At 41.4% G+C, this 14,419-nt stretch overlaps 1 protein-coding gene across 1 annotated transcript in view; it reads left to right on the top strand.

Annotated features, from left to right (window-relative positions):
• Nucleotides 1–14,419, top strand: part of EHD4 (EH domain containing 4) — a 30,068-nt gene extending 15,649 nt beyond the window's left edge. The window contains exons 3-6 of the mRNA XM_060273623.1: nt 50–147; nt 2,721–3,133; nt 7,757–7,921; nt 9,645–14,419. Coding sequence (XP_060129606.1) covers nt 50–147; nt 2,721–3,133; nt 7,757–7,921; nt 9,645–10,181 — 1,213 coding nt within the window. The 3' untranslated portion in view covers nt 10,182–14,419. The remainder of the gene's footprint in view (nt 1–49; nt 148–2,720; nt 3,134–7,756; nt 7,922–9,644) is intronic.

Raw genomic sequence — 14,419 nt, 5'->3', positions numbered from 1 at the left:
TCTGAAAGCTAATATTAAAATAACTGGGCCCTTTTGTTTTTCTCTGTAGGTTCATGTGTGCTCAGTTGCCCAATCAGGTTCTGAAGAGCATCAGCATCATAGACAGCCCTGGCATTCTTTCAGGAGAGAAACAGCGATTACGCAGAGGTGAGCTTGTTACTTTGTTTTACCTATGGTAAAATGTATGTCCCACCCTTTCCCAGTCCCAGAGTGACAACAAACAAAACAACATCAGGTTCTTAATTAAATAAGTAGTGCAGAAAAATAATTGCAGGGACTAGTGACCTGTTTTCCTGTACAGGCTAATCCACCTAATCTCTTGAGTGCTTGCTCTGTCATCTTGGCGACAGCATGGTCCAGTAACATTCCTGGAAGTCTCTGGTGCCTTGTTTTAAACTAATGTCTGCTGAATAGATAGGCACCAGGTTTTATTAAATCCATGTTTTGCATTCTGTTCTGCATGGGTTGGTATTGCTTTCTATAAGGTGAAAACTCACAGCCCTCATCTTTATACAACTAGAGTTCATTTTTTTCAAAGAGAGACAACAGAATATATACTGGTAGCAGAATAAAGGTCTGTTTCAATGCTGACCACCCAGTTAGCATATTTGCTCTCATAGAGGCTTATTCAATGATCCACTTCACATGTCATGTTAAACCACAGTTTAAAACAAGCTATGGTTTAATGTGCAGGGTTACTCTTCTCCAACTCCTACAGCTGCCGGGAATCAAGCCAGGCTCTGGCTTGTTGTGATGTCTGAACGTGAGCTCATGGTTCGTTTCTCTCTTCCTGACCCAACAAACCAGGCTCATGGTTTATTCTATTTCGAAGAAGCACAAAACTTGAAGTTTATGTTCCCCTTGCATTTTTGTCCAATGCCAGGCTGTTGTTGTTGTTTAGTCGTTTAGTCGTGTCCATAGCTTTAACTATACAGACCTTTGTAGGCACGGTGATGTCTCTGCTTTTTAAGATGCTGTCTAGGTTTGTCATTGCTTTTCTCCCAAGAAGCAGGCGTCTTTTAATTTCGTGACTGCTGTCACCATCTGCAGTGATCAAGGAGCCCAAGAAAGTAAAATCTCTCACTGCCTCCATTTCTTCCCCTTCTATTTGCCAGGAGGTGATGGGCCAAGTGGCCACGATCTTGGTTTTTTTGATGTTGAGCTTCAGACCATATTTTGCGCTCTCCTCTTTCACCCTCATTAAAAGGTTCTTTAATTCCTCCTCACTATCTGCCATCAAGGTTGTGTCATCTGCATATCTGAGGTTGTTGATATTTCTTCCGGCAATCTTAATTCTGGTTTGGGATTCATCTAGTCCAGCCTTTCGAATGATGAATTCTGCATATAAGTTAAATAAGCAGGGAGACAATATACAACCTTGTCGTACTCCTTTCCCAATTCTGAACCAATCAGTTGTTCCATATCCAGTTCTAACTGTAGCTTCTTGTCCCACATAGCGATTTCTCAGGAGACAGATGAGGTGATCAGGCACTCCCATTTCTTTAAGAACTTGCCATAGTTTGCTGTGGTTGATACAGTCAAAGGCTTTTGCATAGTCAATGAAGCAGAAGTAGACATTTTTCTGGAACTCTCTAGCTTTCTCCATAATCCAGCGCATGTTTGCTATTTGGTCTCTGGTTCCTCTGCCCCTTCGAAATCCAGCTTGCACTTCTGGGAGTTCTTGGTCCACATACTGCCTAAGCCTGCCTTATAGAATTTTAAGCAAAACCTTGCTAGCGTGTGAAATGAGTGCAATTGTGCGGTAGTTGGAGCATTCTTTGGCACTGCCCTTAATTGGAATGTAGACTGATCTTCTCCAATCTTTTGGCCATTGCTGAGTTTTCCAAACTTGCTGGCATATTGGGTGTAGCACCTTAACAGCATCATCTTTTAAAATTTTAAATGCCAGGCTGGAGGATGATGATAATTTCAAAACAGAAGCAGAATTGGTTGGTTTGTTAAATGTAAGGGAGCTCTTAGATGTCAACTCTGTGTGGAAGTTTCACTATTTTACTGGTTGGATCAGTGTTTCTCTCTCTCTCACACACACACACACACAGAGAGAGAGAGAGAGAAAGAGAGAGAGAGAGAGAGAGATTGAGAGAGAGAGAAGCCTCATTTTGCTTTCCAAAATGAAAATGTTTATTTTAAAGACCACCCAACTGCTTTCCTTGAGCACTTACATAGTTATCTTCTTCCAACCATTTCCTCTTCTTGGCTGATATCTGATTTGCCTGTGATATCATATAACCTCTCCATCTGTCAGGAAATCTCCTAATCTACGGTTCTCTCTCTCTCTCTCTCTCTCTCTCTCTCTCTCTCTCTCTCTCTCTCTCTCTCGTATGTTTTAGAAGGTCTGTTTCTTAATTAACTTAAAAACAATAGGAGAACTAGGTGCATGATTAAATATTACTTTGAAATTCTGTAATAACTGATGACAGAATTTCTGTCAGATAAAAGTTCTACATTTTGTGATTTAAAATACCACTTGCATCACCAAAGCTAGCATGAACTTGCAAGCAGTCTCACTGAATGTATCTAAGGTATCTTGAGTTTGCCCCCAATGCAACATCTGAACTCGCTGTTTTCCCAAGCATTGTAAAATTATGTCTGGACTCTTCTCAAAGTACCTGTGTTAGAAAATTAAAATTACTTCTAAATTATTCTAAGCAATGTCAAATTTTACACCCTCCCCTCTCTTTCTCCCCTTTCACTTTCAGGTTATGACTTCTGTCAGGTTCTGCAGTGGTTTGCTGAGCGTGTTGATCGTATCATCCTCTTATTTGATGCCCACAAACTTGATATTTCTGACGAGTTCTCAGAAGCAATCAAAGCGTTCCGGGGTCAGGATGACAAGATCCGGGTTGTGTTGAATAAGGCTGACCAAGTAGACACCCAGCAGTTAATGAGAGTCTATGGAGCACTCATGTGGTCTTTGGGAAAAGTGATTAATACTCCAGAAGTGTTACGTGTCTACATTGGCTCTTTTTGGTCTCAGCCCCTGCAAAACTCAGAGAACCGAAAGCTGTTTGAGGTGGAAGCACAAGATCTGTTCCAGGACATCCAGAACCTACCACAAAAGGCAACAGTGAGAAAACTGAATGACCTTATCAAGAGATCACGGCTTGCAAAGGTAAAATTGTGGAATAAAGCTTGGCTTTCCTTGAGCACTTCTTGGAGAAGTGCCTTTTTTGTTATCTTTCCTTCTCCGCTTTCTGTGCAGCAGTGGACAGTCTCTGTGAAGTGAGTTGAGCTGACAGTATTTGCCACAGGTGGGTGTTGGCTACTCCCGAGTAAGCACTTCACACATCTTCTGGATTTTCAGAGTTTTATTGTTCATTCTATATACAGTGCTAAGATGTCTCAAATCATGTCTGCTCGGCGTGGGGCAGAAGCCCGCAATGGCGTCTGGCAAGCTCTGACCCAGCCTTTAAGACTGGTCCCCAAACGCTACGGATCCCCATTGTGTCAAACCTTTCTCCTCAGGTGTCGTTGATTCTTCCCCCTCCTTTCCACCCTCTGTTGAAGCTGGCTCCGCCCCTTCTTCTCTGCTTCCCAACTGCAGTTGCGGCTCCAGGATCCTGCTAGAGCCTTGGAACCTCCTTCCCCTTTCCTCTATCTCCAGAGGCTCCAGGATGCTGCTAGAGCCCTGGAACCTCCTTCCTGCCTTGCTGCTCTCTGTCCCGCCTTGCCAGTTTGTGCATGTCGGGAGAGAGGTCTGCTTCCTGCCAGTCCTCTCTCTGACACCATTAAATCAAGGTGATTATTGTTTTACTTTTAGGGGAGGAAAGGAAACTTTCCAGACCAACAGGGACCTGTGGTCCTTAACTTGTTCATAAATTACTTGGAGTTAGGGATGGACAGAAAAAGATCGCTGATGACAACAAATTTTTCAGGTTGGGATTCAAAAAGGGATTGCAGGGAACTCCAAAAGATCTCTCCAAATTGGGTGAATGAACATTAAAATGGCAAATGTCGTTTCAATGTAAGCAGCTATAAAGTTATGCACATTGGGGCAAAAAATCCTAACCATATGTGGAGTCTGAACTGGCAGTGGTTTAGCAGGAAAGACATCTTGGAAATTTTAGTGGACACCCAGTGAAACTTCTGATCTAGTGTGCAACAGCTGTGAAAGGAAAGGGCAGTTTCTCAACCTATCCTCCTTCCTCCAATCACCATCAGCCCCTCAAAAGCTCATCCAGAGACTCTGGGACTCTCCTGAACAATCTGGGATGGGGTGGTGGTGAGGGCATGGGAAACATTCCTTTTATAAACATCCTTATCTTGGGATCAAAGTCCAATTTTGGACAATGCTCTTGTGGGGCTTGAAGGGGTGTTGTAGCTGTCTGCAAGGGTGCGTGGATAAGAGGTGAAACTTTGCTTCCTTGAACTTCCTAACTTAACATAGAATCTAAGCCAAACAGTTAATTGTCTAAGCGGCAAACTGAGTCGAAAAGGAAGTTTGAAATAAATTAGTTTAAATGGATTCCAATCAATACAGCGGTTCTTTTAGAGCACCACATTCTTCTTCTTCTTCTTGTGGGTGTTTGTTTTCTTTTAGAGGAAAGCAAAAGCATTATGTAGGTTCTCATTTTGATGCTGCCTTCCCCTCCTAAGCATACTCTTGAAATTCATATCATGTTAGAATAATTGAGTAAGTCAGTTGTCAGCTTCCTATCAACTTCAGAGTCTTATCAACCGCTCTGGTATTCCTTGTGCGCAACGTGATAGGTCATATTTAAATGCTTTGAAGGCTGAAAACCTTATCTGTAAAAGCGCAATGGGGGGTTTGAAGAAATGTAATGGGTTAAATGAGACGGGGGAAATACTATTGAAGGAATTCAGCATTTGACTTCCCATACTTCTTGCATCAAAATCTTGTCATTATATCATTGTTACTTATAATCCACTAAAATTTGCTGTAAAAGTATATGCACACCATAGCAAACTGAATGACTTAAATTATCTTTTGCCAGTGTAAACCCCCCCCCTCTGTTATGTAAGGGATTTATAGAAGGTATGTTTCTTGACATGTTTCATATTGTATTGCACAAGCGTCTACAAAATTGATGTCATAGGGAGTTCTCAGCTTGGTTACAGTAACATGTACACCCCTAAAAGGTTAATCGTTAATGGCCCTTTATATGCTGAATGCATAAACCAAGATTAGTGTTTATAAATGAATGTCCTTAAAGATTTTTGGGGCAGTGCAACATTTATAAGAGGGAGAGAGAGATGCAAACTTAAGTTCCTGTGTCTTATTCAATATTGGGTTGCTGTATATCAAATATATCAAGTCCAATGATTCTTTCTTATCACATTGAAGCTCTCCTGCAAAATGGCTGGCCTCTGAAGCCTTGGGAGGGGCTATGTAGAGGACAGACAAGGCCAATAGAAGGAACTCCTGCTAAACTGAACTATGGCTAGGCAAAGAATAGGATAAGCTCAAGAAGAAGTGTGTATCTGAAGAAGTGTGCATGCACACGAAAGCGCATACCAATGACAAACTTAGTTGGTCTCTAAAGTGCTACTGGAAGGAATTTTTCTATTTTATTTTTAATTTGGTTTCGACGGCAGACCAACACGGCTACCTACCTGTAACAAGGTACAGAAACTGTGGCCTGACCTGTAGTTTTGCTTTGAGAAGTTTAAATGACTGCTCTTTTTACAAAATTCCCAGACTGTGATACTATCCAAATGTGGGATTTAAATTTTCTCAAGTCATTTGTGCCCCCAAACGTCTGCTTCATATTCTCTGAGCAAATCCCTGGTTCAAACTCTAGTCTTATTGTTAATAGTGACAGTTGGGACATTCATGGTGTGGCTTTGAAAGGAATGAAAGCACAAGTAGGAAGGTTTAGACCAGTGTTTCTCAACCTTTTTTTGGGCCACGGCACACTTGTTCCGTAAAAAAAATCACGAGGCACACCACCATTAAAAAAGTTTTAAAAATTAACTCTGTGCCGCCCTATATTATAATTATGACTGTAAGAAACACTTGCCAAATATTGCTTTCCGGCGGGTCAGCGCTGCCGAGTTCTTAAAAGATCCGGGTTTCTGATCCACCCCACCTGACCCCGCCGTCCCGTATCTTACCCTGTGTGTGTTCTCGGACTTGTGAGAGGACGATTTGGTCTTCATGCCTCCGTGAATTAGCAACAAACTACCTTTTGAATGATGGAGATTGAATATTTTAAAAGTAGCTACTTGAAGTCCACTCGATTTTCCAAAAAAGAGACACATGTGTGGCACTATTAGCTGCTGGGGGCTGCCATCTTGGCTAAAGGATTCTGGGATGATCCTGTCACGTGAGGCATGGGGAAAATGGAAATAATGAAAGCTGATTGGTCTGTGGAAACTAGAAGGGGCGAAGAAATAGGACGCCCAGGGAGGTGGAGTTTGCAGCTGCAAAATCGCCCTTCTCATCGCCGCATGTCGTGGCACACCAGCCAGCGTCTCGCGGCACACTAGTGTGCCACGGAACAGCGGTTGAGAAACGGTGGTTTAGACTATACAGTGGTACCTCTGGTTAAGAACTTAATTCGTTCCGGAGGTCCGTTCTTAACCTGAAACTGTTCTTAACCTGAAGCACCACTTTAGCTAATGGGGCCTCCTGCTACCGCCGCACTGCTGGAGCACGATTTCTGTTCTCATCCTGAAGCAAAGTTCTTAACCTGAGGTACTATTTCTGGGTTAGCGGAGTTTGTAACCTGAAGCATTTGTAATCTGAAGTGTGTGTAATCTGAGGTACCACTGTACTCAAATGTATTTGGCTTTCATCTTGTTCAAGGAATGGTTGTATTACAACTTGAGAAGAAGAAAATCCAAGTACTGCAGACACAAACATGTCGAAATAACTTGATGACTTGTTGGGAGGTAGATGACTTGTTGGGTTCCCCTCCCAAACTAGGGACCCTAGTAAAGTTGACCATGTTGGCAGTTTTTAAGGGATACTAATGCATATGAGAGACGTGGGTGGTGCTGTGGTCTAAACCACAGAGCCTAGGGCTTACCAATCGGAAGGTTAGTGGTTCGAATTCCCACGACGGAGTATGCCCCCGTTGCTCGGTCCAAGCTCCTGCCTACCTAGCAGTTCGAAAGCACGTCAAGTGCAAGTAGATAAATAGGTACCGCTATAGCGGGAAGGTGAACAGCATTTCTGTGCGCTGCTCTGGTTCACCAGAAGCGGCTTAGTCATGCTGTCCACATGACCCGAAAGCTGTCTGCGGACAAAGGCCGGCTCCCTCGACCTGTAGAGCAAGATGAGCACCGCAACCCCAGATGTCAAAACCAGACATTTTAACTGATAGATTTGTAATTTTTGGAGAGGGACAACGATGACCACATAGGTTAAATTCATAAAAGTTTATGAGTAAATAATATGCTTTCCCTTAAGGAGGCCCTAGCTTTCTTTAACGTAGTCATTATCTGCCATCTCAGCCACCTGTATTTGCACTAAGCTGCAAAGTGACATCTCAGTAGTTTTCCTGGCTACCACGTTCACCCCTCTTTCTTCAAGAGACAGAATGTTATAATCCCTTTTTTTCTTCTTTTGGAGATGGGGAGCAGTTTTTGCAAAGCTAAAATGAGTGTGTCAGTTATATGGAATGTTTAGTATGTATTTTGTACAATACAACAAACATTAAACTGGTGTCTCTTGAGGGTTTTTCTTGAGGGTTTTTCTTGTTCACATCTGTTGTGAGGTAGGAGGCATGAAAATCACTGCTAACTTGAATCGCTGGCTGTTCTATTTTAGGTACATGCTTATATTATTAGTCACCTGAAGAAGGAAATGCCTTCGGTATTTGGAAAAGAAAATAAGAAGAAAGAACTGATCGACAAGCTACCTGAGATTTATATGCAGTTGCAGCAACAGTACCAGATCTCACCAGGCGACTTCCCTGAAGTCAAGAAAATGCAGGTACAGTACCTCAACAGATCTAATTATTTCAATCACAGCTTTATAATAAAAAAAAGACTCTACCAAAAATCCTAACAGGAAATCAGACACTTAATTTGTTTATTTAGTACATTTATTTCCTGCATTTCAAGGTGTCATGCATAGTTATCCCCTACTCCTTTTTTAAATCCTCACAGATAATGGGTAACCTCGTAGTTGAATCTGGCTCGAAATTAGGACCATGTAGAAGGCACGTCAGTGGGATTACTAATAAGGCATTGCTCAAAAATGGCTGTTGTTTCAGGTTTCATAAGCCTGGACTATGCATGAGCCAAGCTACACATGATGCTGAGTTGCATATAGTTTTTTGCCTTGAAGTGAGATTTTTTACTTTACAAATCAGTCTTGGGGTGGTGGTGTCTTTATGTGAAACCAAAGTTCTGTGCAGAGGGAAGAGGGAGAAGGCTTTAAAAGCTCCCAGCTCCAGTGTTGCTGTTTTCTGGGATCTCAAGAGGTAGTGGGGGAAATCAAAACCCTGTAGGTGCAGATACCAGTACCCCCTCCCTGGGGGACTTTGGGGGAGAGAGCTACTGAAAGGGTAAGGGGTCAAATGCCCCATTCCCCATACTGGTCTTCTACTTGAAATTGTAGCCTCTGCAGCTGCATTTGGTGGTGTTGGGGCTTATGGCAGAACTTCCAAGTTTGGCGTTGAAAGGTATGTAGATTATGAGAATGCCACCAGAAAGTTAGTCATATCTCTGTTTCTCTTCAAGTTGCTCAATACCCTTCTGAAACAGAGAACAGCTAAGACAATTGAGAAATGAGTTGCTAACTGAAACTGTCACTCCATGAACAAACACAAAAAGGTGTATCTTTAAGAATATCCAGTAATTAAGGCTGACTACACAGCCATTGTTGAGAGCAGCAGCAGCCAGTCAGGCAAGGGGGAGGAGGAAGTCAGGGGAATGGAGGAGAGAGGGCTCAGCAATGTTACAGAGCCCTTGCACCACCCAGGTCAACAGGCTGAAGGGATGGGTCAACCTCTTCTGGTGCCCCAATTAAGGCGTGGTACTAAACGTAAGGAGGGGAAGCGGCGTTTCGGGGTGCCCATGCTCTTATGCTGGTCATGTACAGTAACAGGAAACGTCCACTCCCGGATTCTGCGAGTGACTAGAAGGTCATGTTTCTTGGCATCTCTGCACTGTAAATACTACCGTATGCACAATAAACCTGTTAAAGACAGGGCAGACTTTAGCGTCTTTACTCAAGAGTAGCCACACAACAGCCCTTACCATAACCTTAGCCTTTGTGAATTTATCTAGTTCCCTTTTAAAGCTTCCCAAGTTTGTTGCCATCTCCACATCTTTCACAAGCAAATTCCATAGTTTAACTGCACTATGTGAATAAGTATTAGCGTATATCTGTGTCTTTGCTGGTACAGGGTAAATGTTTGTAAGTACTCGGTCTTACTGTCAACACTCCATTGTTTCTCTTCAACTACCTTGGCTTCCTTCTATCTAAAGCATTTCACAGAACTATATATTTGTGTTGTTTTTCTATGGTGCAGCCTGGGTAAATATAAACATGTACACAACTTCCTAAACTATTCGTATTGAAGGCTTCTTTCATGCAGCATTTGTTCTGGAGTCTTCCTTATTCAAGCTTGGCAGATGCAAAGAATTTTATCAAGAAATTGTTGGAACAGTGTTCTTACATGCAATCATTTCTTTTTTCCATTTCACAGGAGCAGTTGGAGAAATACGACTTCACCAAATTCCATTCTCTGAAGCCAAAGCTGATTGAAGCTGTAGATAATATGCTGGCAAACAAAGTTGCCTACCTCATGACTCTGGTGAGCCAGGAAGAGCGTAACACGCCTGCGCAGAAAGTTCAAGGTGGGGCATTTGAAGGCACCACAGTAGGACCATTTGACCAGGGCTATGGGGAAGGTGCCAAGGAAGGAGCCGGTGAGGAGGAGTGGATTGTTGCCAAAGATAAGCCTGTATATGATGAAATCTTTTACACACTCTCACCAGTCAATGGTAGAGTCTCTGGGGCCAATGCAAAGAAGGAAATGTTGACCTCCAAACTGCCCAACAGTGTCCTGGGAAAAATCTGGAAGCTTGCTGACTGTGATAACGATGGCATGTTGGATGAGGAGGAATTTGCATTAGCAAAGCATCTTATCAAGATAAAACTGGAGGGATATGAACTCCCCAGTAGCTTGCCTGTCCATCTGGTACCTCCATCGCATAGAAAACCTTTGCATGGGGCACAGTGATAACCGCATTCTAAAAATGTTAAAAGTTCAGTACCTGTTACAGTTAAAGATTGTATAACACACTTGAAGGTAGGGTTCTTGTCAAGCATTTTAGGGCCACTTCTAACATTGAATCTGTCCTATACGGATACCATTTGCACACGAAAAAGCACAGAAGCTATCATGTACCTCATGCACTGGGGAGTGATGCTTAGTGGCAGTTTTCTCCTATGTGCATTTGTGCAACATGTATATCTTGTAAAATAAACACGTGTATAATCATGGCATGTGTCATGGCAGGCTCAACATGCTTTCTGGCATTTGTAGTGGCCCTCAGTTAGATGCTACATTCCGTACACATTACAGGAACTAGCAACATAGCACAGGGATGAAGCTATGTTATGAAGCTATGAAGGCCCCTCAGCAAAAGGACAGCAGGGGGGAGTGTTTCTTACAAGTGCCTTTGAAAATTACCTTCTGGTTTTTGTGGGTAAGGTTTTTGACATTTTTTTCCACTGTGTTTACAATCAAAATACTAAACTGGGATTGAGCAGATGTAAAAACAGTTGCCGCTATATGCTAAACAATGCTTTGATAATACAGTGCAAAACTACCTTTATTCTTCAAAAGGAAATCTAACATTTTACACATCCAGGAGGCAGGAATTTGTTGACTAATGATACTTGAAAAGAAAATCCACCTTCTGCAATTCCATTTAGAGATGGTAAGAATGCGCTTCAGTTCAGTTTTTTTGTTTTAGCCAAAAATTAAAAACCTGCCTTGGAGCAGACTTCTTTACAAAGTCATATTTGTTTGGGGAAGGAGAAAAGGGGAACGTATGCATGGAAAGAGCTTTCGTGAGAATATGTAATTGTATTTAGAAAATCAACAAATTACTATATTTGAAAGTTTTATATATATATAGAGAGAGAGAGATTTTTAAAATCTTACAGCTCTTTAGCTACTGTAGAGGTTATCACTGTTGTCTCTGTATAAGTAGAATATATATGAAGAGACCTGCTGGATCAGACCAAGGGTCCAACAGTGGAACTCAGTGTCAGGACATGAAGGCAATAGTCTCCGCATTGTTTACCTTCACATCTGCTAGTTGGAGGTGTACTATTACTAAACATGGAGATCCTTTTTTAGCATCATGCCTACTAGATAGAAATAGTCTCTATTTATCTTAGGCATTTTTCAAGCTATCAAATACAGAGGCCTTTGCCACATCTTGTGGAAGTGAATTCCACAAGTTGATTTTTGTTGTAATACTGTGAACCCCCTGGTAGTTGGTTGGGGGTTTTTTTTTAAGAAAAAGAATAATGTGCATTATATACAAATATTGCCACTTCTGATCACTGCATTGATTTGCAATTATATATATGTGTGTGTCAATAGAGGGTGAGGTGACTTAAATTAGTTAATAATAATAGTTTGCACAGGTTAAAGTAGTTTGATCTAATAATTCTAAGGCTTTATTTTTAACATCCACAGGAAACCTCCCTGTATATTCTAACCTACAAAGTGTTATTTTCACTTCTTTCATTTATGGACTACCACTAGATTATGACTGGCTTGTGGCATGAAACCTGTACAGTGAATGCATCGAGGGAGGGCTACAGTAGTCTAACCAAAAGGCCTGTAGGTGTCCTTTCATGAAAAACAGAGCAAATGAGTCAGTTTCTCCTGTTGCATCAGCAAAGTACTATTCGTTGATTTAATCACTTATGCTATCACTTGCGGACTCAGTCTGAGCAACAAATGATGTCACCCAGGAATCTCCAGACTTCATATGAAACTGCCTTAGACACATTACTGGTCCATCTGTCTTAGTATTATCTACTGTTATCTATTCTGGCACTCCAGGGTCTTTCCCAAACTAGTAACTTCAGATCTTTCTAAATTGAGTTGTCAGGGATTAAACTTTGGACCTGCTTGAAGAGCAGGAGACCCCTTGACAGTTTATGTGTTATGTGGAGATCAGTGCATCCCTATATAGTAGCTGAGAAACTTAAGACTGGTGCAATCATCTTCTTAGTGCATCCTTTTAATGCTATAGTTCAGTGAGAAATCAATTAACAAACTAACAGCTCTATTCCTACTGTTACTATGGTTTGTGTGTATTCTTTGTTTACAGGCACAGACATCACTCAGGATAAGTAGCATAGGCTAGCAGTGTCCTTCTTGCTTTCTGGGGTTTATGGTTTTCAAAATAGTTGTGGGTTTTTTTGGCCAGGATTGTGATGGGATAGAGGAAAGAATGGGGAGGGTGATGGGGAGGGGGAGGAAGGAAAGAAGACAAATGAGTCAAGAGGCCAGACTTCAGGAAGAAGTTTGTTCATGTTCTTGTTGCACCTTCAGTCTTTACCTGCCCCTGTGTGTTTATTTCGAGACCACTCTTTGACAATGCTTTATTATCTTTTCAAAAGAAAACTGAAGTCACTGGATGCTAACAGATAAAGAAACTGCAAGATCAGATTTTCTGTTACATCACATGTAGGCAGAATATATTATTTCTCGTACAGCTAAGAAATCCAATTTCACTCATATTTAATTGACCTCACGTTCTGGAGAAAAGTGTCTCTCTCTCGCTGCACTATCTTTCTCTAGAACAGTTGTTAGTATTTATCTAAGCATCTGCTTTTCTTGTGCAATTTCCTCAAATCTTTGTTTCTCCCCACAATGAAATCATTTTCCCTGTTATTTATTATCCTGCAGTGATTTTAGAGGTTTTGTAACTGAAATGTGCTGCAATTTTGTTCTCAGCTAAGTCGAAACACTCTATTTTTGTCAACTACAGCGTCAGAATTTTTGAGTGACTTTAAAAATGGTAGAATTGCGGTTTTAGGTAAAGGCACACAAATAATGAAACTTGTTTGCTTGTTTTGGCTGTGATCCTTATTATTTCAAGAACCTGAAGTTTTTATCAGTGAGATTCTTCATGTGGCTTCATATTTGGTGTAAGAATCAGTGGAATATGAAACATGACTGATCTTGACATCTTTTTCATGTTTCCAGAGTCTTTGTGAGTTGCCCTTATGCATATCTCCCTTATGGAGAGCTGCATCCTACATTGATAACACACATTGCATTGCAATGCAATGCAGTCTAATGCTTAGGTTCCAGAGCTAGGCTAGTTGGGCAGCACAGCATGGCCATTAACAGAACCCTTTATGGGGGGGGGGTGTTTTTCTGAACTATGATGCACTAAAGGATTGCTAAATTGGCTATTGGATCCATAGAGGCCACAGGCCAAGAGGGAGAGCGCTTCTACTTACACTAGAAGGAATGCAATAATTGTTGGAGGGGGCCTTGTATGCTGTGTAGTGCTGGATGCAGGACATCCAGATGTGGAACATCTGCAACTGATGATGGACCAGCCACTGCACCCAGCAAGGGAGAGCTGATCACTCCACTAGAAAAATGGTTCTGTGAAATCCCATCCAGCAGAACTCGGTCTTTCCGAAAATAAATGTTGACATGCATCTGAGGTTTTTCTTTGTGCTGGGGTATTTCAGAAACATAAGACCTTGATACTGAATTGGAAACTAGCTACTCACAGATGACGTGTTTCCGTATGTTGTAGGATATATGTGGCCTGGAAGTTTTGAAAAGATGTAAAATCTGGATTTAGAAAAGAATTGTTTTTCCTTTCTTCAACTCGTTTTCATTATCACTAAAATATTGTCATCTTCATTATACCTGTTTGTAGTTTCCTTTCCATAGTCTAATACAGGCTTCCCCAAACTGCGGCCCTCCAGATGTTTTGGCCTACAACTCCCATGATCCCTAGCTAAGAGGACCAGTGGTCGGGGATGATGGGAATTGTAGTCCAAAACATCTGGAGGGCTGAAGTTTGGGGATGCCTGGTCTAATAGTTCTGAACGTCCTCAAGGATATGAACCACTTTATTTAATCAGAGTTTCTATACCATTATTGTTACATATTTATAGATCCAAAATCAGGTCACTTAAAAAAAAATAACAATGATTGCCCAATCCTTATATTACTGTGAAATGTTTCAAGTGTCATCGAGAGAATATATATTATTGCTTTTTGTTTGCTAAGGTTCAAATAACAAAGCTCTTGGTACAAATATTAATTTTCTCCCCAAGAGTTTAAATTAATTGGTGTTGCACTTTGATTATCTGCACGAATCATTACAGACGCTGTAATATATTTTTGTATATGTTTATAAGATTTCTCCTTTTTGTGTGTAACAGTTCTGGGAAATAAAATTCGCTGTTTAATAAAGTTAA

Source organism: Zootoca vivipara, chromosome 1, assembly GCF_963506605.1.
Source record: "Zootoca vivipara chromosome 1, rZooViv1.1, whole genome shotgun sequence".
Classification (NCBI taxonomy): Eukaryota; Metazoa; Chordata; class Lepidosauria; order Squamata; family Lacertidae; genus Zootoca; species Zootoca vivipara.
The sequence above is the reverse complement of the archived record's forward strand: the minus strand, read 5'-3'. Positions and strand labels throughout refer to the sequence as shown.